Source organism: Mauremys reevesii, linkage group 5 (genome assembly GCF_016161935.1).
Source record: "Mauremys reevesii isolate NIE-2019 linkage group 5, ASM1616193v1, whole genome shotgun sequence".
Classification (NCBI taxonomy): Eukaryota; Metazoa; Chordata; order Testudines; family Geoemydidae; genus Mauremys; species Mauremys reevesii.
Genome location: NC_052627.1, coordinates 8,266,826 through 8,293,284, shown reverse-complemented (window position 1 = coordinate 8,293,284; position 26,459 = coordinate 8,266,826). Strand labels below are relative to the sequence as shown.

At 45.9% G+C, this 26,459-nt stretch overlaps 1 protein-coding gene across 6 annotated transcripts in view; it reads left to right on the top strand.

The window, feature by feature from the left end:
- The window catches only part of EPHA5 (EPH receptor A5), a 334,695-nt gene that overhangs the window by 172,880 nt on the left and 135,356 nt on the right, over nucleotides 1-26,459 (top strand). For 5 of the 6 annotated variants that reach the window (XM_039540351.1, XM_039540355.1, XM_039540353.1 and 2 more), the window contains 2 exons: nucleotides 10,478-10,633; nucleotides 19,088-19,423. In XM_039540351.1, coding sequence (XP_039396285.1) covers nucleotides 10,478-10,633; nucleotides 19,088-19,423 — 492 coding nt within the window. The remainder of the gene's footprint in view (nucleotides 1-10,477; nucleotides 10,634-19,087; nucleotides 19,424-26,459) is intronic. The other variant, XM_039540356.1, reaches the window with a different exon arrangement.

The window sequence follows — 26,459 nt, the reverse complement described above, 5'->3', positions numbered from 1 at the left end:
GGAGGGGACACAACTTGCCCAGCGTCACCCAGCAGACCAGTGGCACAGCCAGGAATAAAGCCCAGGCCTCCTGAGTCCCAGTTCAGTGCTCTCTCCACTAGGCCACTCTGCCTTCCTATATGTTGTATCCTAGATCTCTTTATGGATTGCAGACCTAGCTGATTTGGGGGTCTGGTGACATGTTCAGAACAATGCCTGTAATGAAATGTTGATGAGGTTTTATTCTGTTTAGAAGACCCTCGTTAGTTCATTAATAGTTGTTAATTCTTGGTTTCCCAGATGGTGCACTCCTGTCATAAATTGCTGTCTGACAGTTTAGTGATTCACATGGTGAAGAAGTGATATTTCAGGGGGAGGAAGTGGAAGCTCTAACTTATTTATACTCTAGTTTCCAAGGTTGCTTTCTTATTCAGAAGCTGGAGATGATTTCAGTGCACAATGCCTACGTAACCCTTAAACCTGGATTGAAGTGAGGTTGGACAGATTAGCATAAAAATACATGATATTCCCTAAGAACATGCCCTCTATAAAAGAATGTTCCCATTTTGGATGTGCTTACCTTCAAGATAAGTTTCTGTGCCTTCTTCTTTAAGGTGCAAATCAGTCAGAGGACCCATTTATTCAACAACTGCATGCAACTACCTAAAAGGCCTGTTCAACAGATCTTGAGCTGCAGCAAAGGTGCTTGAGCTGCCTGAGGATTCTGGGAAGACTCAGGGCATCAGAGAAACTGACAGCTTTGCCTTATAGTGTTTTATTAGTGGATATTTATTTAATTCCCTTCAGCTCCCCAAGGTATGCCGAGAGAGAGAACGACACACACACTAACATAGATAGCTGAACCAAAAAGGAGACATTATCAGGGAAGTCTATATGTTTCCTGCGGCAGTATATTCTTGGCAGCAGTTTGAGTTACCCTGCAGTTCAAGGACAGTTGTTAGGAAGTACAGGATTAATTCTTAACAACCTGCTTGAAAAATCCTGCAGGAACAGATTTGATTTTCCTGTGGAGTCCTTTTGCACTATTTAAAAGGGCTTAGAGATCATCTGTTTTATATTTTTGGTTATAAGACAACCATGATAATTTGCTTCATCTGGCTTTTTTAAGTAGAAATGTATGTCATTATCACAAATCAAGGTTCAGAACAACTCGGTTGCTTAAACTGATTCCATACTTCAAAATTTGTTCAAAAACAAAGGGCCAGGCAATGCTTTTTTGGAGTTAGTGAGATAATGGTTTAAATGCTTGAAGGCACAGTAACTCTGGAGACTCCGAATTGGATCTGATTTATTTGTAACTCTTTTTTGCCTAGTCTCAAAGTGTATTCCCTTTGCTAGAGCAATGTGCTAATGAAGGCAGAGTTGATTAGCAGCTGTTTTCTTACTGCTGAATATAGACAACAGACTCTTTACCTGTGCTTGGGCCTAGCTCCTGTTTCTTTGAGGGGCTTAAGGTCATATCCTGTAAGTGGAGGATGTATCAGGTCCAGACAAGCTGGAGCACTTTTGATAAGAATCAGAGATACGTAGGACTAAAAAGGGACCTCAAAAGGCCATCAAGTCCTGCCCGCTGTGCTGATGCAGGACCAAGTAAACCTAGACCATCCCTAACAGGTGTTTGTCCAACCTGTTCTTAGAAACCTCCAGTGATGGGGATACCACAGCCTCCCTAGGTCACCTGTTCTGGTACATACCCACCTGTGAATTAGACAGCTTCTCCTAAATCGAACCTGAATCTCCCTGGCTGCAAACTGTCAATTCGTGCTACTATATTTTGTTTGACTCAACACTGACATTTAACAGTCAGCCAAATTGTGGCGGAATGACCAGGGAAGACTTGTGCCAGTTGCCTTTGCCGTAGGAGAGAGGTGGTGTGGAGTTGCATCAGCCCACGAGAGCATGGGAAGGCGTTGTGCCTCAGAGAAAGGCTGCACCTCTGAGGGCTCTCCTCACCACAGGGAGAGTGTGCCTTCTGCACCAGCCTCTAGCAGGGGCTCGCTTGCTTTTATCTTGGGTGCTTGGTGGTGAGGAAGGAAGTGTCTTGCCTCTTCTTTTTCCCTTTTGTACGCCCAAGGGTGAGCATTGGCTGGGAGCACTCACGGGAGCACAGAGGCTCCTGTTGTATGCAGGGCACAAGGGAGAGAAGGCTCCATCTGCCTTCTCTTCTAGGTACCCAGGCACTTTTTTCTTTTTTTACACTAAGCACTCCCACTCACTTCATTGGACCTCGGCTCAGGCCCTGTGGTGGTGCAGATCCCTCCTCATGCTCAGGAAGGGGTAAAGAGCTCCTCTGGGCACAGTCAGCCTCAACCCCGCACATGTGTGAGGCTTGTCAAGCCTGGAGAAAGGCAGGTCCTTAAAAGGGGCGCCAGAGAGTGAGGGCCTATTGCAGGCCGCTATAAAACATAGAATAGTCGTAGAGGATAAAGGCTCCAAAAACCTCTGCACAGGGAAAATTCCCAGGTTGCCAGATCAGCCAGCTTTGTGGCCTTTTTGAGCCAGCGGAGTAGCGGAAAGAGGTTGTAAAAATTGGGCCCAGGTAATTTATGGTTCTAGTCATGTAATGTTAAGAAAATCCAGGGATTGTTCGGCCTCAGTTCAGCTGTTACATGAGTTTGGTATTTGTCTGGTTTGCTTTGCTTCTGTCTTCGGTGTTTGCTACCGTGTTTTGCTGCCTCAGGTACTTACATTGCACTGGAAGTTCAGCTGTATCACTGCAAAAGGCCAGTGTGAAACCCTCCCAATACCTTTTTCCCCAACCCCTGATCTCAGGGACAATTTCCAGCCATGGATCTTCTCTGCCAGTTGTAGGGTGACCAGATGTCCTGATTTTATAGGGACAGTCCCGATTTTGGGGTCTTTTTCTTATAAAGGCTCCTGTAACCCCTGTGGCAGAGCTTTGACCTTGCTCCCGTGGGTCCTGCGCTTCTAGGAGGTCTATGCCAGCCTCAGTGGCTCACTGTGACCCTCCACGTAGCCCTTCTCTCTCTAGGGCCAGGGGTACAGTCTACTGAGCCCTTTTCATCATAGGCCTGCAAGGAGGTTGGTGAGAGAACTCCCACAGTCTCTGTTCAGCCTCTTGTCCTGACAGGGGCCTGACTTCCCCTTCCAGGAGATGTTCCTGTAGTGGTGGGTTGGGGGGAACCCGGGCCCGCCCTCTACTCCGGGTTCCAGCCCAGGGACCCTAATGGTAGCAGTTGTTGGCAGCCAACCTTTCACTGCCAGAGTTGCTACATTTCCCTGGGCCACTTCCCCACAGCTCTCCTGCTTCTCCCTTCTTCACCCTTACCTTAGGGCTCCTTTAACGATGGTCTGAGGGTGTCTTCAGTAACCAGCCCTTCAGCCGCACTTCCTCGCCCCTGGCTCTTCCCTGCCTGACTGGAGTGAGCCCTTTTTATAGTATCAGCAGGGCCTTAATTAGAGTCAGGTGGTCACATTAACTGAATGGCCTCACCTGACTCTTTGCAGGTTAATTAGAGTCAGGTGTTCTCATTAGCCTGGAGCAGCCACTGCTCTGGTCAGTCAGGGAACAGAAAACTGTTAATCCAGTGGCCAGTATATCTGCCTTCTGCTACTCTGCTGTACCCAACTGGCCTGGGTCTATCACACCCCCCACTCCCATCCTGATTTTTCACACTTGCTGTCTGGTCATCCTAGCCTCTTGCAAAGCTTCACTTCCTAATCCAGCTGCCAGTTTGAGGAATCAGTCCACAAGATTCCAGATCCAATAGGCTCGTCCTGCTGTCCTCCCTCACATTGACCTCTATTGCTAATCCAGCACTGAATCACGCACAGAATAAGCTATAGCGAGCTATTATTAGTCCATGCAGAAATTTTTCCTTTTTTTCCCTAAAACTGAAAAAGGCCAAACTTTGACTTGCTAATAATGGATGTTCCACTGACGGAAACAAATCCTTGTTTGTGTCTGACTCCACCATATTGTTCCTGGACTCTGGCATATTCGCTGTGTCTAAAACAACCTTTTTCTTTAGCATCATTTGTACTTAAAGAATATTTTCACACATTGGTTAACCAGCGAAGTGGGCAGCAATTTTAATTTTAGGAACAAAGAGCTGGATGTCATTGACAGCTCCAAACTTTATTTGAATTCTTGTAGCTGTCTTGTCGCAAATGAGAGAGAATCCTAGAGGTCATCACTACTGGTTTTTCTCCTCTCTTGAAATGAGAGGGGCTGCCATGAAAACGAATCTGTATGTCAGGCTGGAGATAGGTACCTTTTCAAAAGCTGTTGAATAAGAAATAATAAGATAAAGTAAAGAGGAATAAGGTAAGATTTTATTAGAAATTAAACCCCAGAGAGCTGGGTAATTTTAAGTAAAGTCGTGTATACTGCATAAAGTGCTTTTCAGAGGGAATGGCAGCAGAGAACCTGTGAAATAATAGACCAGATCTCAAGGTATGTTTAAATATCCCATAGGGGAGGTTGTGGTAGAGGCCCCCTCTGTGCCCAATCCCTGGAGAAGATGAGTTGTTACAGCTGCAGCTATGGTGGTTTGGCTGTTTAGCTCAGGCAACTTATGCTTTAGCTCTGGAGGTCCCAGACTCAGTGTCCAGCATGTTGGTCGTGACGGCAGCCATCCTACTAAATATACAGTAATTTATGAATGTTGTTGCATTTAATAATTATGGCTGGGATCTACATGAGTTAGGTGCCCAACTTCCACTGAAATTCAGTGGGCGGTAGGTGTCTAACTCCTTTAGGCTCCTTTAAAAATCCCACCCAGTGCCTGGATTAAAGAAAACCTGCTCAGGTTAGTTGCGAGGGTGTCTTGTTGAGGTTCTAGTAGGAACAGGCTTTACTTTGCTCATGTTAGGAAGGGAAAAGCTCATGTGGTCAGAAGGGCTGGGCTCTGTGGGCCAGATGCTCCTTTACAGCCGCGAGAAGTGCATGTCATTGGGGCCCATTTTCCACTAGGGTCGTGGGCCTTGGTGTCTGTGGCTGGGGAGGTGTGTAACCAGAGTGGCGCTGAGATCACACACAGACACACACACTGCCTGTCCTCTAGCCACAAGCATTTTTGCTTTGCAGCATGCAACACAGCATGTGCAACTTATTTTAAGGATCCCTCAGAAGACAGTACTTCTATCCTGGCCATTTTTGCACTGTTCCATCCCGGCCTGTGAGTCACTGAGTCCTCAGGACAAGCCCATCTTGGTCATTCCCTGAAGCTCTCCTTTCCCATCTCTGTGGCGAGTTCCCTCTTTGAGCTGGAACTCATTGCACCTCCACTAGGTGGCTCAGACTCTGTTCCGTTGTGAGGCTTTACATGGGCTGAGCTTTGCCCTAGGTGTGATACCCACAATTGCTGCAGTCATGTATATTCTTCTGAGACGCCTGTGGACCTCCTCTTCCATGTGTTTTAGCTTAGCCATCAGAATTCAGGCAGGCAGTTCAGTCGGCACAATGTCTGGGATACGTGCGTTTTAAATTACATCAATTGTTCCTTTTCCCTGAAGAGTGGAACTTGTGTAAGACTCATGCGGACGGTGACATGTTTATAAAGAAAAGGGTTTTAATTAAAACTCCAGTTTCTGAGCTTCCCATTGGCAGGTGTCATCTTGATGAAAGTGACATAATCAGAATCAAGTGGGAGCTCAGACTGCAGGTGAGTGTGCATTTTGTTACTGTACTAATACTGTCCTATGGATTCTTCGTGCTTAAACAAGTGCCTGACTTTAATCATGTGACTAGTCCCATTGGAGTCCATGGGGTGTTTGTAAGCACCTGACTGAATCCAGACTTTGGTCCAGAAATTAAGTGGATGGAAACTGGCTTATTGTCCTCAATGCCGATTACTGCCGCGGTCACAAACGACATTGCTTAACGAGATGGCCATAAGTAGCAGGTGATTATGGGGTGGCAGTCAGTATTGGCAATCAGATGAGTAAGTGGAGGTAGCGTCTTAGAAGGGCACAGCAAGCTCCCATGTGCTGTGCAATGAGTGAGGGGTACAAGAAGAATACCTCCACAACAAACATCCTGCTTTGCGCCATGATTTCATTGTTCAGCCCCTGACACGGTGTAACGCACAAATTCCCCGATTCTTCTTCGCAGTGATATGGCGGGAACAGTCAAGGATAAAAATACTTGCATCATAAATTGCCCCTGGATGCGTGGGCACAAAAAAGCATCTCATGTTAAGGTTGCCAAGTGCAGCAGTAACTTATGACAGGCACTTTGCTCCACAGAAGGGTGTCACACAGCCTGAGTGGGCATTCAAATTGCTGTGAAAAAGGATACAGCTTTTATATTCATTTAATGTTCATTATTAAAATATTATGTGAATATCCTGGGATGCAAGCATCAGGGCATATTTGTTAGCATCGTGTTTATTCATGAAAACAAAACATTCTATTCAAGCCGAGCTATATATCGCACTGTCATTGGCAAATTGTGCCTTGTTGAAAATCTATCAGAGAAAGCTGACTTATCTTGCATGTGCTGCTTCACAGAAAATAGAACCACAGCAAACTCTTGTGCCATAATGATTTTCTGTCTTTCTTGATGAGACATAATGAGATAAATTCAAGACCTTTTTGAAGGCTAATTACATATTGTACACTCTAGACATCAGTTGTCCTTGTTAGATGATGTGCATTTTTTTGCTTTCATTTCATCTTCTCTGTTGTCTGCGTCTGCATGTGAATTAGGCTTAGCTATGAAATACAAATTGGGATTAGGGAGGAACTGGGTGTATTTTTTCTCTCCCAAATCTTTGCAGATATTCTACAGTAACACAATGCATAATTAGAGATAAGACAAAACTTGGAGGTAGATGTGAAGTAAATAGAAGGCCTGAATTTCAGGCGTGGAGCTGGGCATGGTGCCGGGCATGGTGCCATAAATCATGCCAGTTCTTGAACAACCCTCCAGAATAAATTCAAAGCTGAGCGTGCTATAAGGCTACTTGTTTTTGTTATTTATACGGATGGTTATGGCCAGATTTTCAAAAGTTCTCAGCACCCATCACTGGGAGCAGTTTTTAAATACAGTTTAGCCCCAACTTATTTAGGTGCCTAACCGGAAATAGCTCGGTGCTGAGCTCTTTTGGATATTGAGCCCTTAAATGTTCATTTTAAATGTAAAGGTGTAGCCAATGATTTTTGTTTCTTGTTAATCTATTGTGTGATGTTATAACTAGCTAACATGTTATGTCAGATATAATCATTGTATGCTAAATAGAGTTAAGTTATAGGATTATTAAAGTACAAGATTGATCAGTATGTAGAGGGAATAATCATGTATTAGGTTTCTAAGTAAATAGGGCTGAAATGCAAGACCTGTAGGCTGAGGCCTGTAAGATTTTAGCTTAGCCATACATAAGCCATAGAGTTAAGGAACGCTGATATAAGTAAGTGACCAAAGAATAACCCGATGCCCTAAGATTACTGGAAAAGATATACCAATGGGTGATATTGCAAAGATACCTGGTAATCACATTTTTCTAACACATGCCCTAACCGCAGAGTGCACTATGTGCAGAAATGCTAATGACGGATAGTCAGAATCACATTATGAAAGAGGGTGCCTAGATTAGGAAAATTGAGCTCCCTATGGGAAACTCCAGCAGGAACCATCCCTCTACTGATGATCAGTCCCTGAGAGACCCATCAGACCCTAACACTATTGTGAAGGACGTGAGTAGAACTATATTTGTAACTTGTGCCTAGGTCTGTATAGAATTTCTACATGCCTGGGTAATCATCACTTTAACTGTAACTTTAATAAAATTGTAGAACAGACCAGACCTTGTACTTGTGAATGACAGTGGGGTCACTACCCTTAGTCTTTGTGTGTCCTTAGAGACTCTACATCTAAAGCAAGTAGCAGAGGTGACTTTCACTGTCTTAAGCTTGAAACTGTAGCCCCCAAAGTCGAACCCGTGGTGGTGTAAAACCACATTACAAAATTCACATTAAATACAATAAAAGGCTACAAAGGTTACCCCTTAGCCTTTTTGAAAAGCTAAAATTCCTTGTCAATATCATGGGCCAAGTATAATGATTGCCCTTAAACACTTTCCCATTGTCTTCACTATATAACATTCCCTAAGGGTATGCACCAATCCCTTTTCGAAGTGTAAGGAAGATTAAGAACTACTGCCGCTGCTAAAGTGACCATGTCTAAGGTCGCTGTTCATTGGTTGGTCTCTCTCTTGTCTTGTCCATCTTGTAATCATTGTATTCACTCTGTCTCCTCCTCTCCAGAAGTAAGAACTGTCAATCACCCATGGTATATAGACCAGGGACATATGGAGGATTTCTGTGTATTCTTACCACACTGCCATGTTTCTTGTTTGTTTCTGAATTGCAGCCACATTTGCAGGAGCTGCAGTTTTAATCTAGGGTGCCTGGTTGATTTCAACAGCACTGTTTGTCCCTATCGGGAGTGGAGGGAGGAACTGAAATCAGAGTAGCTTTTGCATCACCCTGTTGTCATGATAACTTCTTAAGGTATTGTGCTATCGTGTCCAATCAGAAGAAGCCAATGTACAGGAGGTGTGATAGAAGAAGAGTTGTGTGAAATCTTTCTTATGTCCAGATTCTAGAAATTGTCTAACTGCATAATTTACCCTGATCCACTAAAAAAGAACAAAAAAAAATCCACATTTCATCCAACATGATGGCAACATTTTGATCTCAGATCCATGCAGCAGATCTTAAAAACTGACACTGTAGTTGTACATCATGTTGTTGTGGTGGTAGTGAGGATTTTAATAGTTGCCAATACACTGGATTTTCTTTGCACAATATTTGCCAGGCAAGGACTTTGAATGACAGATTGAAAGCCTTTTTAATTTCCATGTACCTTCTGTAAGTATGTCTGAATGCCTACGTATCATTAGTAACAGGATGGTCATAATTATTTTACAGTGATTCTCAAGGAATCAGAAAAGTAACAGCATTTTTGAGCTGGCAAACTGGATGTGTGTGTCTCTTTTAGATTTCAGAAATGGCAGGAAATCAACTTCCCAAAAGGGTCTATCTGAACTTTAATTTTCCTTGTACTGGTGATTGTAGATCCAGCAATTAAAGAGCTAATTTGTTTTCTTTTAAAGACCAGAGACGTGCAAAACTGTACATACATTTATCATGGTTGAGTGTGAAACTGAGGTGCATGAGTGCAGAAAAATGATCAGATTTTTCTAAAGAGCCCAGCACCAGTAGCTCCAAGTTACACTTATGTGGACTGGCCAGATTTCTAAAACGGCGGAGGACCGAGCCTTCCCCATTGATCTCAAGAGGCACTGCTGTAAACTGAGCTCTTTAGAAAATCTAGCCCTTAAGCTCCAAGGATCTGAGCCTGCAAGGTGCTGAGCACCTCCTGTGAAGTCGAGGATGCTCAGCACCTTGCTGGAAGAGCAACCAATGAGCTTTGAGCCTGTGCTGACAGTTCTTTGAAATTGGACACAATGAATGTATGCACTTCAAATTACCAAAGGGGGGAAAAGAATCCCCAACCCAACCTCGTGCGGTGTATGGGGAAAAAAGAGAACAAAAATAATAGCTCTCAGTCTGTAAGGCCCATCATACATATACATTACAGCTAGAGGGAATGCATTATACAGTGGGCATGTCTGGTTCAGGGGGTACCCAGAGATAGCTGTCTTATATGGAGCGGTTCAAAATTCTTCACAGGTTTTCTGGAAGAAACCCTGGGGAAACAGTCTTATTAGAATGTCTTAAAGCTGTCTGTACAGATATCCCGTCCTCTCCAGGATGGCATGATTATTTTATTTGCTGAGACATTGATTTCTGAGCATGAGACATCTTAAACGAAAACCACAAAATGTATTTTACTGCTCTCCTAAGCTGTGTCTAAGAGCGAGTGAAAAAGCAATACTTTGATGGTTTCCAAAGCAGAGAGAGAAGCCAGAAGATCGGTTAGGTCTAATACATCCAGCAAGGAAAATAACTATCTGACCAAGGCAGCTGCTAGAGAAATCAATGGCCAAAATGGCCTCATTCTTTTCTGCACAAATATTTTAAACGTGTGCCACATATTAGCATGAAAATCTCCCATCTCCCTCTTGTGTTTTTTTAAATAATTCATGAGAAAATAGCTCATGAGTGTTTGTTGTTGTCTCTCTCACTGAGGCTATGTCTACCCTGCAGCGGGGGCAATTTCCAGCTAGAGGAGCCATACCGGCACTAGCTCTGCTCAAGCTGACAGGCTAAAAATAGCAGCGTGGCCAAGGCGGAGTGGGCTGTGGCTCGGGCTACCTGCCCAGGTTCAGTCCCATCTGAGATCCCAGCTGCGGCCAATGCGGCCCTGGCCACGCTGCTGTTTCTAGCACACTGGCTTGAGCAGAGCTAGCTCATGAATGTCTAGCTGAGCCGGGAATCCCACCTCCCCGCTGCAGTGAAGAGGGCCTCTAAAGATGTGTGTTAAAAAGAAATGGGAAGGGGACGAATATTTGCTGGAAGAATTTAGTCTCCGGTTCCTCTCTTGCAGTCTGCAGACCTGGATTCTTCAAGGCCTCTCCCCAGAGCCCATCCTGCAGTAAATGCCCCCCTCACAGCTACACGCACGAGGAAGCATCCACCTCCTGTCTGTGTGAAGAACACTATTTCAGAAGGGAGTCGGACCCACCCACCATGGCCTGTACAAGTAAGCACACACTGTGTATCTTTTAATCCGTTTGCGCTGTTACACACAAGGAATGGGCACAATGACAACAAAGAAAGTGCTTTTACAGGCTTTGGGCCTGATCCTGACCTGACTTGTGCTAGTTTTACACTGCTGTAATCCACTGGCTTCATCTAAATTACTCCGGATTTACACCACTGGACTTGAGAGCAGAATCAGGGCTCTTGGCCTCTAAAGTAGGGATTTGATCCAGTAGGTGTTTGTGGAGTTTAGCATGTGGAACTGAACGTGCAGCATCTAGAATTGTACGCTGCTGGTGTGTGTGTGTGTGTGTGTGTGTGTGTGTGTGTGTGTGTGTGTGTGTGTGTGTGTGTGTGTTAAAATATAGTTATTTAGCTATAGATCTAGGTAGACACACTATATATGGGTGCCACTTAGTGTCACGAGTTATTCTATTTCCCAATAGTCAGCTTGAGCAACCAGAGAAATAATGAGGTGTCTAGCACTCCTAGCTACTTCGGGATAGTGATATTGGTGGGAGCTACTGACTGTCCAAAGCTACCGCAAAGAAAGAAATCCTTTGTTCACAATATTCAGTGGATGGGGGAGGCAAATATTGTAGGGGGAGAAATAACAAGCAGTTTGGTATGTTGGGAGCTGGAGACAGAGGAGAGGGAGGGGGCAAATGATAGTTTTCAATCACTCTTTTCCCCACAGAGTATGAAGCCACCCTTTCATCTGCAGCTTGTAGACCTGTAACTGCATCTTGGCCACTTCCTCTTCTAAATACTTTGACCCTGGTCCTGCAAAGACTTACACTTACACACATGCATAACCTCACCCTGTCAGAAGTCCCACTGAAGTCAGCTTACCACAGTGCATAAGGTTAGGAATGTGCACACATCTTTGCAGGATGAGGGCCTTCACTGGGAACTGGGCAATATTCCAGATGGGATTTTATAGTAGAAAGGGAGTTGAAAGGAACTGAAAAAGTACCTGAGCTTCTATGGATGGGAACAGGCAGAAGTGACCCTCCGAGACAGAAGAGGGATAATAAAAAGCCAATATATTCAGAACAGCTGGGACAAGGTGAAGAAGGAGCTTCTGCTTTCCATTTTTTCTCCTCTCCTTCTATTAGGGACTGTTTTCAGCAGTAGAAGGTTAGATGTCATGATGGCCCTAGAAGAGCTGTGCACCAGTCAGCACCCTACTGATCTATACCGTGTCACCATGGTTATTTGACTAGCACCCTCGCTGCAGAAAACAGGACAGGGCAGCAGTTCCCAGGGCAGGTTCTAAGCTAAGCTGGATAAATTGACAGAAGCACCTTGGGAGAGAGGTGCTAGGGGCTGCGGGGAGAAGTGGGAATAAGTAAGGGCCCGGGGTGGGGGCACCAAGAGTGCTTCCCACCCATGTCTCCCAATGAACCCTGCTGCTCTTTCTGGCCACTTCCAATTCGCTCTCGATCCTGTCAGCTGCTGCACGCCGATGAGCCCCTTTGCCTCCAGGGGGCTCCAGGCACTGGAAGGGATGGCTCACGCAGAACAGCCAGAGGATCAGGGTCTGACTTGGGATCACTGAACGTCTCTCCACTTGGTTTTCACAGTAGAAGGTGACTTGAAACGTGCTGCTCTCTTGAAAGGGCCATGCGACTACAGGGCGGGAAGGGGGAGCCTCACATCGTTTGTGATAGGCAATGCTGCCTAAAGGTAACAGGCAGATAGATGGAAGAAGAGTCCAGCTAGTGAAGTCCTGGTGTTGTCGGGGGGGAGGGGAGAAAAAATATCTTTTAAAATAAAGATGTTCCAAACATAGATAAAAAGCTAGTTATACGCGTAGGCCGGTTCGCAAAGGGGCTTCAGGCAAGTTAGCTGCCCAGCTTCCATTGCAAGTCAGTGGCCAGTGAGTGGCTGATTCCCTTGGGTTTCTGTGACAATCCCAGCTGTATAGTGGAAGAGTACATATGTTAAATAGGTCCTATTCTGCCAACAGAATAAGGCATGCCAGGATGTGCGTTAGTAGGGTTTGGGGGTATTTCTTGGGCAGATGAAAGTTACAACACCCATAATCTGCAACAAACCCCCTACCAACACACACCAATTTGTGGCTCATTGCTCTGTGTTACTGTAGTGTGAGGACACAGATACAAAGAACCAGGCCTTAAGCAGCAACTAGAGAACTCGGTCACCAGGAAGTTCCCACCTTTTTATTAAGCTCCCTCCTAAAACACATCCTGGGCCTCTCTGGTGAAACTGTGGACCTCGATGACCACTCCACAGTTACATACAGGAAAAAAAAATCCTGCATCATGTTTGATTGACAAGAGTCATTTGTTAGGCCTGGTCTACATTGGTGGTGGTGGGGAGGGTCGATGTAAGATACGCAACTTCAGCTACAGGAATAGAGTAGCTGAAGTCGACGTATCTTATTTCGACTTATCTCCAGTCCTCATGGCGCGGGATTGATGGCTGTGGCTCCTCCGTTGACTCCACTACCGCCACTTGCCTTGGTGGAGTTCTGGAGTCAACGAGAGTACGTTCGGGGATCGATATATCACGTCTAGATGAGACACGATATATATCGATCCCCGATAAATCGATCGCTACCGGCCGATCTGGCGGGTAGTCTGGACATACCGTCAGAGCCACTACGTTTCTGTTGTTTACTTCTTCAAAAGTTAATAAAATCATCAAAATGTAGGGCCTCAAGAGGTCATCTAGTCTAGCCCTCTGCACTAAGAGATTTCATCAACTTGAAATCTAGTAAAAGGGGTCTTAAAATTAGTTTTAAGTATTACATTGCCAAGTCTCCCTGCCAGTATTTATGGTTTTATAATGATGCTTTCCTGGCTTTTTTCAAAATGCTTGTCAGTTCCATGTTGCTATGTGAAAGACCCACACAAACAGGGGAAACTGATTAACTCACTAGAAAAGCGAAACAGAAACTGATCATATATGAAGGGCTGTCAAATGCTCAAAGGAATAACAAAAAAGGAGTTGCGAAAGATGTTTTGTTCTTTAATTTCTTTAAGTTTTAGTTTCTTAGAACCGGAATTTGTAACAATAAGTAATAATTTTTTAATGTGATTTTAAAATCGATGATACCCTGTTAAATTTTGGAAAAATGTCCTCAGTCAGACTCAGTGTCTTTTTCTCAGGGAATTTTGTGAAAATTATTATTCACTTCCCAGAAGATAAATAGCTTTTAAAAATAAAATGATAGCTTTCTGTCCTCTTTGGGACATCAATTTAAAGGGAAATAAAAATAAAAAAACAATGGTATAAAATATAACATAAAACAGAAGTTTCTGATGAGAACATTTCAGGGAATATTTTGCCCTCAGAAAAAAGTTCACAATTCCCTTTAATGTGCATTGTGCGTAAGTATCAGAGAGCAGAATTTGTCTCTGAGAATGTATTTAAAAACACACACACATTGATTCAATATTTCAGATTTATTGTCCATGAAAGAAAATCTGGACTTTGTCTTCAGCCAGTTTCCTTTTGAGTCAGTAAATCATGATCTGGGGTGGGTAAGTCAGTATGTGCTTAATATACAAGTTAGCTATCTTTTTTATTATGATTATTTTGGTAAACTAACTTCTTTGTCCTTGACAAAGAGAGGTCATAAATAAAAATGTACCATCTGAGCAGATATCAGGTTCCCTGATCCTCAGAAAATAAAATAGCATTTTGTTCTCACCACTGTGATTTTTTTCAAAGTTTTAGTGGAGCACAGTTTCAAGATTCTTCAAATAGTACTTGTTAGATTTCTGCAAACTACTAAAGATCATTCGTAGAGCTCCTTTGAGAAGGCCAGTTTTATGGGTTATGGAGTGCCGGTGACTTCAAAGCATTGCTATTGAAATTGATGGTTTTAAGCCTTCCAGAAGAGCAGCTGACTCTTCTGTACAGAGCGAGTAAAAACTTTAGTAAAGCAATAATTTACCTATGGTTAAAGACACATTGTCCAATAAGTGTTTCTTGTGCTTGACTTCCCCCTCCCGCACCCTACATTCCCTCTTAGTTTATTAGTATACGCGAAGAGTCATCACATAGTGGAAAGAAAAACTGGGCAATTTAACCGGTCAAAGGTACTTGTGTGCAATGCATTTAACTCAGCACAACACCAGGCCTGAATTTCTGTAGCTTCCGTTGTATCGGTCTGATGGGGCTGAAAGTTGTTTTAACTGTTCATGTGCTATGGTGCCATTAGCTAAACCAATGCTGGATACCTGTGGGGTGGTTTGTGAGCGTTAGAGTGGAATCCATAAAGATTCTCAGATACTTTTTGGGGAGCCCTCACTGCCAATTGCCAGTTTGTGTGAGTTCCTTCTTTGCATCGGTTTAATTTTTGTTTTCTGGTTTGAATAATACACAATATTTATCATTAGAATGACTGTTGTTCATATGCATGAAAAACTCCCTTTGGCTACTGTAGGAGTTGCACACAGGGCCGCCCAGAGGATTCAGGGGGCCTGGGGCAAAGTGGGGGAGCTGCGGTGTTTGTACTCACCCGGCGGCGGTCCGGGTCTTCGGCAGCATTTAGGCAGTGGGGGGCCCTTCAGTCGCTCTGTGTCTTCGGCAGCACTGAAGGGCCCCCTGCCACTGAAATGCCGCCTAAGACCCGGACCACCGCTGGGCCAGGGCTCACAGGGGCCCTGTGGGGCCCGGGACCTGGGGCAAATTGCCCCACTTGCCCCCGCCCCCATGGGTGGCCCTGGTTGCACGTATGCTGCAGTTCATTCTATACACTTCTGTCCTGCAACGACTTGAGCATATGCTTTATTTTAAGATGCCATTGGCTTAAATGGGACCACTCACGTGCTTAAAGCTATGTGTGTGCATAAACATTTGCAGGATTCAGTTGTTACTGGCCTCTTCAACTCCACCTCTTTGGACTCTGAGAGCAGATACCCAAAGACAAATTTTCACCAATGGCTCCTTCAATTGAATGCACAAATAGGTGCTTAGATGCTCAACTACCTGCCTGTGTGTGCAGTTAAGGCAGTCTGTTTTAAAAACATGATCCACAGAACTGAATATATAACTCCGAAAAAGCTGAGTTGAACTTTCCGAAGCCATTCTTTTTGTTTTAATTTTACATCAAGGGTTTTTTTTTTTGTTTTGTTTTGTTTTGGTGAGGGCAAATTTCTCTTAGAATTGGCTAAAATGTTATCTCCTAGGAGAATCAGAGCAGCTTGAGCTGAAATAGCTCACATGCTGCAAATTGCTACAAGGTTTCACAATGAGTTTTATCAATTTTACAGACATAAAAAAAGAAAATAGGAAAAAGTAGCTAGGGAAAAAGTTTATTGTTTACAAAATAATTGCAATTTCACAGAATTACCTATTTGAAATATTTAAATATTATAGCCATATGACCAGAATCACATAGAGTCAGGAAATGCAGTTAAATAAATCTGCATACACTTTCTGGGGAGAGGAGGCGGCATGTTGGAGCTGGTTTTCAAGGAGGCATTCACGGATTTTAGCACCTACAGGAATTTTGCACCCAGTTTCCATTCAGACTGAATGGGAATTAGGTGCCTAACTCCCTTAGGCTTTTGAAAATCCCAGTGACACCATGACTCAAAACCAGCGAAACTCTTTCATAAATGTCCCTTTCTTCCTCCTGCATCACAATGCAGTCAAGGTACAATGTGCAGATCCATTGTTAAGATCACCAACATGTTGTATGCTACTGCCATCCTTCTGTACAAAATTACCCTTTCCCATCACATCAAAGGAGAATTTTGTCCTCAGTCTCCAAGACAAATTTATACAAAAATATTTCCTAAAACAGGGTTTGGCTGGTATTTTCCCTCCTCCAAAATCATTATCTGTTGACAACTCAATCGGATTTGAAAAAGAAAATTTGATCTTGCGATTGTTATAACCTGGCCAGAAAAAGGGCCATATGTCCTGCATTTCATGCATTGCCCTTAGCCCATGGGTGACAGTCCCATTGGCTTCACTGGGAGTTCCACCATAGAGTGTAGCCAAGAATTTCATAAGTAACTAGGGATTACTTATGAATCCCACTTGATCCCCCTGATGTCCCACTTGATCCTCCTGAAAGGGGTCTGATTTTCAGAGGGCACAAACCCAGCACCTCCTACTAATCAGCGTCTCTGAGAGTGTCTCAAGCCGGACACCCAAAAATGGAGGCATCCAGAATCATTAGTCACTTTTGAAAATCTTGGCTTGAATGTCTGATATGGCCCATGGCAAAGAAGTACCATTCTTATGGGAGCTGTGAAAAGCTGCATCAGCACTTTTTAACCCTTGAACACCCTTCCCCGGGCTGGGCAGACATCCTAAGCGTGGACACTCTGCAAAATAAAAAACTGGAGAGTAGCCATTCAGACATCTTACCATGCAACGCTTTGTTGAAGCGGAGGAAAAGGCTGCTGTTTAGTACATGGATGCAGTAATATCACTTACAGTCTGGGTAGGCTATTTCTTTGGCGTGTGTTGTTCTCCAGGATCTGGAGCTAGATCCACACAGGGTGTGTCTAGACCGGAGTTAGATCCACACAGGGTGTGTCTAGGCCGAAGCTAGATCCACACAGGGTGTGTCTAGGCCGGAGTTAAATCCACACAGGGTGTGTCTAGGCCAAAGCTAGATCCACACAGGGTGTGTCTAGGCCGGAGTTAAATCCACACAGGGTGTGTCTAGATTGGAGCTAGATCCACACAGGGTGTGTCTAGGCCGGAGCTAGATCCACACAGGGTGTGTCTAGGCCGAAGCTAGATCCACACAGGGTGTGTCTAGACTGGAGTTAGATCCACACAGGGTGTGTCTAGATTGGAGCTAGATCCACACAGGGTGTGTCTAGGCCGGAGCTAGATCCACACAGGGTGTGTCTAGGCCGGAGCTAGATCCACACAGGGTGTGTCTAGGTCGGAGCTAGATCCACACAGGGTGTGTCTAGGCCGGAGTTAAATCCACACAGGGTGTGTCTAGGTCGGAGCTAGATCCACACAGGGTGTGTCTAGGCCGGAGTTAAATCCACACAGGGTGTGTCTAGGTCAGAGCTAGATCCACACAGGGTGTGTCTAGGCCAGAGCTATATCCACACAGGGTATGTCTAGGTCGGAGCTAGATCCACACAGGGTGTGTCTAGGCCGGAGTTAAATCCACACAGGGTGTGTCTAGGTCGGAGCTAGATCCACACAGGGTGTGTCTAGGCCAGAGTTAGATCCACAAGGGTATGTCTAGGCCGAAGCTAGATCCACACAGGGTGTGTCTAGACCGGAGCTGGATCCACACGGGGTATGTCTAGGCCGGAGCTGGATCCACACGGGGTATGTCTAGGCTGGAGCTAGATCCACACGGGGTGTGTCTAGGCCAGAGCTAGATCCACACAGGGTATGTCTAGGCCGGAGCTAGATCCACACAGGGTGTGTCTAGGCCGGAGCTAGATCCACACGGGGTATGTCTAGGCCGGAGCTGGATCCACACAGGGTGTGTCTAGATTGGAGCTAGATCCACACTGGGTATGTCTAGGCCGGAGCTAGATCCACACTGGGTATGTCTAGACCGAAGCTGGATCCATACAGGGTATGTCTAGACCGAAGCTGGATCCACACAGGGTATGTCTAGACCGAAGCTGGATCCACACAGGGTATGTCTAGACCGAAGCTGGATCCACACAGGGTATGTCTAGACCAGAGCTAGATCCACACAGGGTGTGTCTAGACCAGAGCTAGATCCACACAGGGTGTGTCTAGGCTGGAGCTAGATCCACACGGGGTATGTCTAGACAGGAGCTGGATCCACACGGGGTGTGTCTACACTGCAACTGGACGGTTCTTCACAGCTCGGCTTGACGGACATGTGCTGGCTTTGATTGAGCTAGTGCACTGAAATCAGCAGCGTGGACATGGAGACGCGGACAGCGCAGCGGACTAGCCGCCCAACTACAGGCCTGTTCAAGGTCTGCATTCAGGCAGCAATCTGAGCCCCTTCCCGTGCTGTCGCCACCCTGCTGCTATATTTAGCATGTTCATCATCGTCTCTCTCTCCCCAAGCTGGGAACTGCAGCTCCCAGCTGCCGTGCAAACGTACCTTTAGGGTGAAACCTTGACCCCACTGAAATCAATGGCAAAACCCTCATTGACTTCCGTGGGGCCAGGATTTCAGCCTTGATGCCTGCTCCCTTGCTCTCTTGGCTGGCAGGGGCTTGGAGCACACCCAAGGGAACGCGCTTGGTAGGATACTCCTCCCTGTCTTCCTGGATCAGATGGGTGGGTGGGTCCCAACACACACACTTCAAAGCGAGGAGGGACAGCTAAGAGTGACCCCCCATTGCCCTGCCAGCCCTTCAGCTGCTGCTGTGCACTGGCTGTGGGTGCCCCATGGCATGCAAGCAGTGCAGCCCCTCTTTTCAGCCTAGAGAGTAGAGCAGAGCAGGATGGACAAGAATGCTATTTTCACCCTGTGTTTTTCTCACTTTACTTTACAAACCAGGACCCCCCTCAGCTCCTCGGAATGCCATCTCAAATGTTAACGAGACTAGTGTCTTCCTGGAATGGATTCCCCCGGCTGACACTGGTGGAAGGAAAGATGTGTCTTATTATATTGCATGCAAGAAGTGCAGCTCCCACTCGGGGCTGTGTGAGGCGTGTGGCAGTCATGTCAGGTACCTCCCCCAGCAAATCGGCCTGAAAAACACCTCTGTCATGATGGTGGACCTGCTTGCTCACACAAACTATACCTTTGAAATTGAGGCAGTGAACGGAGTGTCCGACCAGAGCCCTGCAGCGCGGCAGTATGTAGCTGTAAATGTAACCACAAATCAGGCAGGTAAGTGGAACTTCAAAAGGGGCTAAGATTCTGGGGTGGGGGGCCCTGGCCATTCCGTGGGGTGGAACCAGGGCTGACGAGAGGGGGGGAAACATGTACAAATTACCGGGGCCCGGAAGTCCGGAAGGGGGCCCGGGGCCCAGGTTCCCTGACTTCGTCGGCCCTGTTTAGCCGGCCTGCCCTTGCTGAGGGGCCCAAACAAATTTTTTCACCAGGGCCTGAACCCGCTCTCGGCCACCCTGGGTGGAACTCCCATTGAAATAAGTGGAAGTAGCAAGACTGGGCCTTGAATCCTTTCCTATGCAGGCGGTTGTGGTTCCCCCCCTTCCCCCTCCCTCATTTCACGGTATAATTATTGCAGCCTTGGAACACCAGGAATGTTCCCTCTCAGCAGGGTGCATTTTGGTCGGGTTTTTTGTTTTTAATTAAGCACGGAGAATCCTTCATAGCCTAACATTTCCACGTCTTCACCCACAAGAGCAACGTAATTGTCTCCCTTATTGGCGGAGGGACGTTATAGCGGGAACCTTTAGATTTCAGGTGTAGTGCAGTTTAAATGGACTCGCTGGTTTAGCAAATGGCTAATTGATCTTGGAGCGGCAGCTGGAGTGGAAGTGAAAAGACGGAGGCCGCCCCAGTGCCCCTTTCTCATCGCAGTGAAAACCCGAAAGGATTCGGGATGGGGAGGTGTTGCTGGCTCAGGTCAGGGATGTCACTGCTCATTGTCTCATTTCAGTTTTGCATCATGCAGATGAAGATAGTAGGGAATTATTTTCCCCTTACCCAGAGCTAGGCTCTGTGCACAGACAGGGAACAGAGGGAATAAAGAGCCTGACCCACCTCGCACAGCCCATGTAAAGCCCAAGCAGATTTACATTGTTTGCACTCAGGGAGCACAGACACGCCAAGGGGATCAAGGAAGGGGGAGCCACGGTTATGCCCCGTACACAGGATGCAGCACCATGTGCACCCTTCTCTGCATCTCACACACCCTGGTAGGCACTGTGGTCAGAGCCCTCAAAAGCCCTACCATGTTCTGCGTCTTTTCACTCTCCCTCCCTTAAAGCTGCTGTACTACAAATGATCTTCCTTAGTGGAGGGCTGAATGTGGAACCCACGCAGTCAGCTTCCTGCAAGGGCTTAGTACCCTGCTCCTCAAGCACAGCCGGCTAATGGCATTTGGGAGCATGGACCCAGACTTAAGATCCACACTCAGAGCTCTTGCAAATACAGTGCATTGCTCTGCTGCCGGATTCCCAAGCCAGCCTTTCCTGCTCCTTTTAAAGGAAATGCTCTTATTGGAGAAATCTGGCACGAGCTACCGAGTGACAAACAAATTTCAGAGTCCTGGCTGCAAAGCAGAAAGACGCAAGGCTGAGCGGGATTAAATTTCATTAGAACAGCACAGGTACACGTTTGTAGGTTCAGCAGCCACCCGAGAGGCCATTGATGTGTTGTAACTAATCAAGTCCGTGCCCCAGTAATTAATTTGGATTGCTGATGTGTCAGGCAAAGCATGCGAATGTAGCTCGAGGAGAGGAAATAAAAGAACTATTGGGTTACTGCTCACTGCAGATTGATGTGGCAGGAAGCCTTCAAGGGTAGCACTGGCAGATGTCAGCATGACACCTGCAAAAACACCTGTTTTATTCAAATAAACAAGTGTCATGGCCCTTAACGAAGTTTGCCATTGTCCCCATCACAAAGGCTGCTGCCAGCAGTTCTCTTCTTGGGCGAAATAGGTTATTGGGTTGACTCTAGCATTTCATAAACAGCAGTGGAGGTTTCCCTGATGCGCTGAGCTAAATGCACATAAAGATCAATAAATGTAGCAGTAGGTGAGAAGATCAGATATGGACGATCCCCACTTTCTGTAAACAAACACTTCCACCTTGTGAATTATGCCCAGATCTCCCACTAGTTGTATTAGGAGTTATATGCATAGCTGACTCTCTGTGCACTGAGATAAGAATGTACCCACTATACAGTTATTACCAGATCTTTTGTGGGGAAATCATAGCCTGTTGGGTTTGGATGATAAATGCAGCTCATGTCAAAAAATAATGGAAGTTATAGCCCTGATTCACCAGTGTGATATTCTGGATTTACACCAGCATAACTGCATTGTGATCAGTGGAATCACACTGTAGCAGAACTGGAGTAACGTAATGGTAAAATGGGCCTTATGTGTTTATTTTATTGTGCAGTCTTGAAGCGACATCTTTATGCTTCCTCTGTTTGATTCAGTATGTGACGTTTGCACAATCCATTACGCATCCACATAGACATTGTACAGCCCTGTCCAAATTAAATAATAGCGCCAGGAGAATGCACTATTTCTGGTTCAACCTTCAGTCCTTATTCAGAAGATGAGCAAGAGTTATTTGCATGAGCTAAAAGTAGCTGGATTTATGTATCAAACATTCCCCTGAAAGAGCCTGGAAGTTTAGGTTGCTCCCTGCTGCTTTAGATACCATTAGATGTCAAAGGTTAGAGGATCCTTTGCACTGGGAGATAGAGCTAGAGGGGGGGATTTTACAAGTGGGAATTACTCACCTTGACTTTCCATGGGAATTGGACATCTGACTGCTCTTCGTGCCTTTGAAAACCTCCTTTGTGGCTACCAAACAAGATGTGCGCACATAGGAGCCTGTAGTTGTCTTCCCGCCACCACAACTGCAGTATACCAGCCGCTCACCCCGAGAGCGAAAACGTGTGACCCACACAGAGATGCTGTAGGCTTTACACACCTCCAGCTCCCACTGAACTCAGTGAGAGCTCTCTGTGCCTTAAGATGGCATGGCTGGACACAGTCAGAGATCAAGGGCCTAATTCTCCATTCTATGACACCCATTGCATGCCAACATGGAACTATGCTTGCATGAAACTGGCGGAGTGGGTTAGAGAATCAGACTCCTACTGGATTGGTATAAGGACTGAACTGGGGAAAAAAGAACCCTTGCTATAAGAAATACTGGCCCATGGAAATTAAAAATGGCACGTTATGTTGATAGATACTTACTAAGCAGCATCACAGATGGATCGCCTGGTTTTGTTCTTTCATTTTTGCTATGTCAATCCCAAGACCTTGCTAATTTCAGAACTTTAAAAAATGCACAAACAGCAGGACATTGGCCGCACCAGATGTTTTTTATATATGAAATCTTTGGCAACAAACAGTGTGTATCTGGTTTTGGATTCCTGTAGGGATTGCTTCCTGAAAAATTTGTTTGTTTCTGAAGTAATTTCTCTCTCTCTCTTTCTTTTTTTCTTTCTTTTTTTTTTATTTTAAACTGGCACCAGTAGTCAGTCTAGCATTTTCAGACTGATGTAATTTTCCTTTCTGACTGCAAGACATGTGTGAATCGTCTCGATTCAAAATTAGATTTGATAGTACAAGAAAAATAGCTAGTTCTGTGTGCAATATGAAAAAAATATTACAGTAAGCTGGGAGATGAAACTGATTAGCTAACTCTGCTGATCAGTGTATGGAATCCAATAATGATTTTCTGCTGAAGAAGTTGAGTGATTAAATGATTAATTTATGACTGTCTATCAGTATTAAAAACATTGTCACAAACACAATACTAATGCAGTCTCTAGGAGAAGGATAATAAAGGATCGTGCTTTCATGAAACTGTTTCTAAGAACTGCTGTACTGGGTCAAACCACTGGTCCGTCTAGCCCCATGTTCTGTCTTTGACAGTGGCCAGTACCAGAGCTTCAAGGGGAGCATAGAGAGCAGGGCCATTGGAGTGATCAGAGGATTAGGGTCACCCGGAGCATGAGGTTGCATCTCTGGCCATCTTAGCTAACAGTAATTGATGGAGCTATCCTGCATAAACTTCCCTAGTTCTTTTTTGAACCCTGTTATATTTTTGGCCATCATAACATCCAATGGCAATAAGTTCCCCAGGTTAATTGCATGTGGGGTGAAGAAGTACTTCCTCTTGTTTGAATTAAACCTGTCGCCTATTAATGGTGGGAAAGGGTAAATAACACTTCTCCATTCACTTTTTCCACATCCTTCATGATTTTATAGACCTCTATCATATCTCTGCCCTCTTTAGCATCTCTTTTCTAACCTGAACAGCCCTAATCTTTTTTTAGTCTCTCCTCATACAGAAGCCATTCCATGCCCTTGATCATCTTTGTTGCCTTTCTCTGAACCTTTTCCAGTTCTCCTATATCCTTTTTGAGAGGGGGCAACAAGAACTGGGCACAGTATTCAAGGTGTGAGCATACGATGGATTTATATAGTGGCAGTATGATATTTTCCTAAGACTCCTTAACATTTGGTTAGCCTTTTTGACTGCTGCTGTGCATTCAGCTGAAGTTTTCAGAGAACCACTCATAATGACTCCAAGATTTCTTTCTTGGTAACGCCTAATTTAAACCCCACCATTATATATGTACAGTTGGGATTATTTTTTCCAGTGTGCATTATTTTGCACTTATCAACACTGAATTTCACCAGCCATTTTATTACCCAAGCACCCAGTTTTGTGAGATCCTCCTACAACTCCTCACAGACAGCTTTGGACTTAACTATATTGAATAATTTTGTATCATCTGCACACTTTGCCACCTCACTGTTCACGCCCTTTTCCAGATCACTAATGAGTATGTTGAACAGCACCGGTTCAAGATATTAAAAAATAGGAGCCTAAAATTAGGTTCTTAAATCCCTTTTTAGAGTCCTACATAAAAGCCTGGTTTTCCGAAGTGCTGAGCACCCTGCTCCTGGAGGAGGCAGCAGAGGAAGAAGGAGTGTAGGGGGGAAGGAGGTGGCAGAGGACATTAACCATTCAAAGGGAACATGCAGAGTCAGAGGGGTAGAATCATAGAATATCAGGGTTGGAAGGGACCTCAGGAGGTATCTAGTTCAACCCCCTGCTCAAAGCAGGAACAATCCCCAGACAGATTTTTGCCCCAGATCCCTAAATGGCCCCCTCAAGGATTGAGCTCATAACTGTGGGTTTAGCAGGCCACTGCTCAAACCACTGAGCTATCCCTCCTCCCCGAGGGAGAAGGATAATCTGTAAAAAGCAAACTGGGCCCAAAGTTAGTATTGAAGCACCTTAGGCCCAGACTTTTCATTCCCTGGAGTGCCCTGCCTCATCCTGTAGACGCGGCCTTCTAGAGTGGATGAGGTGGGGTCCTTCAGCAGGGGTGGGCACCACCATGTGGCGCGACGGACACTTGATAAAATGACTGTCCTTAGTGACGGACTTTGGGGGGTGAGGTATGTCATTCAGTCATTCCATTTTTGGAAAAATTACCATGGACCTCAGAATTTTTACCACGGATTCTTGTGTCCGTGTACGGACACGTTGCTGGCCCTGTCCTTCAGAGAACAGTCTTTTTCACTGCACAGTTCCGATCCATTCCCTGGGTGAGGCAGGGGTCCACAGTGGGGGGGAAACTACTTGTGGTCGTGTAATTAAAGGTGGTGTCATAACGCATTTGCCCAAGCATCTGAATTAAGGTTGCATGGACAGATTGTGCATCATGTATCTAGGTCAGGCAGGACTTGTGCAGAGAACATCTACAATCTACTTTGAGTATTCAGTGTTTTTGGTGAGAACCAAACTAGTATGGAGCCTGTGTGTTTTTACTCCACATTGTGGGATTTTCTTGTGGGAGGGGTGTATTAGCATGGCTCTTCCGTAGGGGCTGCAGCTAGCTAACCCTGATTACAGAACGAGCTATATCAGGGGGATTGTCCCATAAGGAGCAGCAGAAGGCTATGGTTTTGTGTGTGTGTGTGTGTGTGTGTGTGTGAATGGCGGAGAGGCTACAGAGTGTGAAAGGTTCCTGCAGGGAAAACCCTGAGACCAAGGGAGCTGTGACACAGAAGAGCCGCTGTGAGCTGAAGGCTCCTGCTAGAGACCCCACCTGAAAGACGAATTTCGGCTTGGAAGCCAGAACCAGACTGTTGAGGAAGCTTCAGCCAGGTACAGCCTGGGAGTCCTGGGCCTAGCTCCTGCTAGAGACCCAAGGACTTGGGGCCTGGAAACCAGAGGGGCCGAGGAAGTCTGAGCTCCAGCCAGGTAAAGCTGGAGAGACTTTGAGCTGGGACCTAGCTCTGGGAAAAGGGCTGGGGGCTCCTTATCTGAAGGGGGAGAGCCGGGGTTGGAGCTGGAGGGTTAGTACATAAAGACTCGATAAATGGGACTCTAGGAGGGGACTGTGGTAGTTACCTGTGGACTGTGAGGTATTCAGGGGCCCTGGGAGGAAATGGTAGCAGGGCACTGCAGAGGCACCTCTGGCCATGAGTGGGTGCTCGGGAGGTGGGCGGCCCTGTTACAGAGGGATATTTAAAGTTAGGAACATTGCAACAAAAAAAACCTAACCCGACCAGACTGCTGTATGAGAATCCCTTTGCGCCAATTCAGAGAAATCAGAACCTCTTAACTCACTTTGAACTGGACGGTCCTCGCCTGCGCTGATTGTTTGCTATGGCAGTCGGACAGTTGGTACAACTTCAGTCCAATCGCTCTCAGAGCCGAAATGTGCCTGACAAGCACTGCCCTGCAGAGGGACACCACCCCAATGGGTGTTTGGGGTTTGTGTGTGCCTCAGGGATGACATATGGTCTTTCCCCAAACTCCCTGTGGCCCAGTCTGCAGGCTGCACTGTCGCCAGCTTGCTCACTGGGCAGATGGGGAAGGGAGTGGGGCCACAGTCTGACACCCCGCAGAGAGGAACAGCACCTGTGCTCCCCTGAGCAGTTGTGGCTGCTTGTTACACAAGCTGCACCAGATGAGAAGTTTCCTTGTTCTCCCAGCAGGTCTGAGTAAGGCCCAGCCCCCATGACACCTCAGTGTATCCCACACACCCTCAGACATGCTGGTGGGTATTTGCTGCTTGGGCCCTGGGGCAGGCTGGGCCAACTCAGATATAATTCCTCTGGATGGCTCTGGGGTGTCACTTGCCCTACAGAGGTTGCCCTGCCATCCTTTCCACGGGCTGCTTCTCACTCACGTTCCCGTCCCATCCCTCCCACTTTCAGCCTGGAAGCAGCGACTCCGCT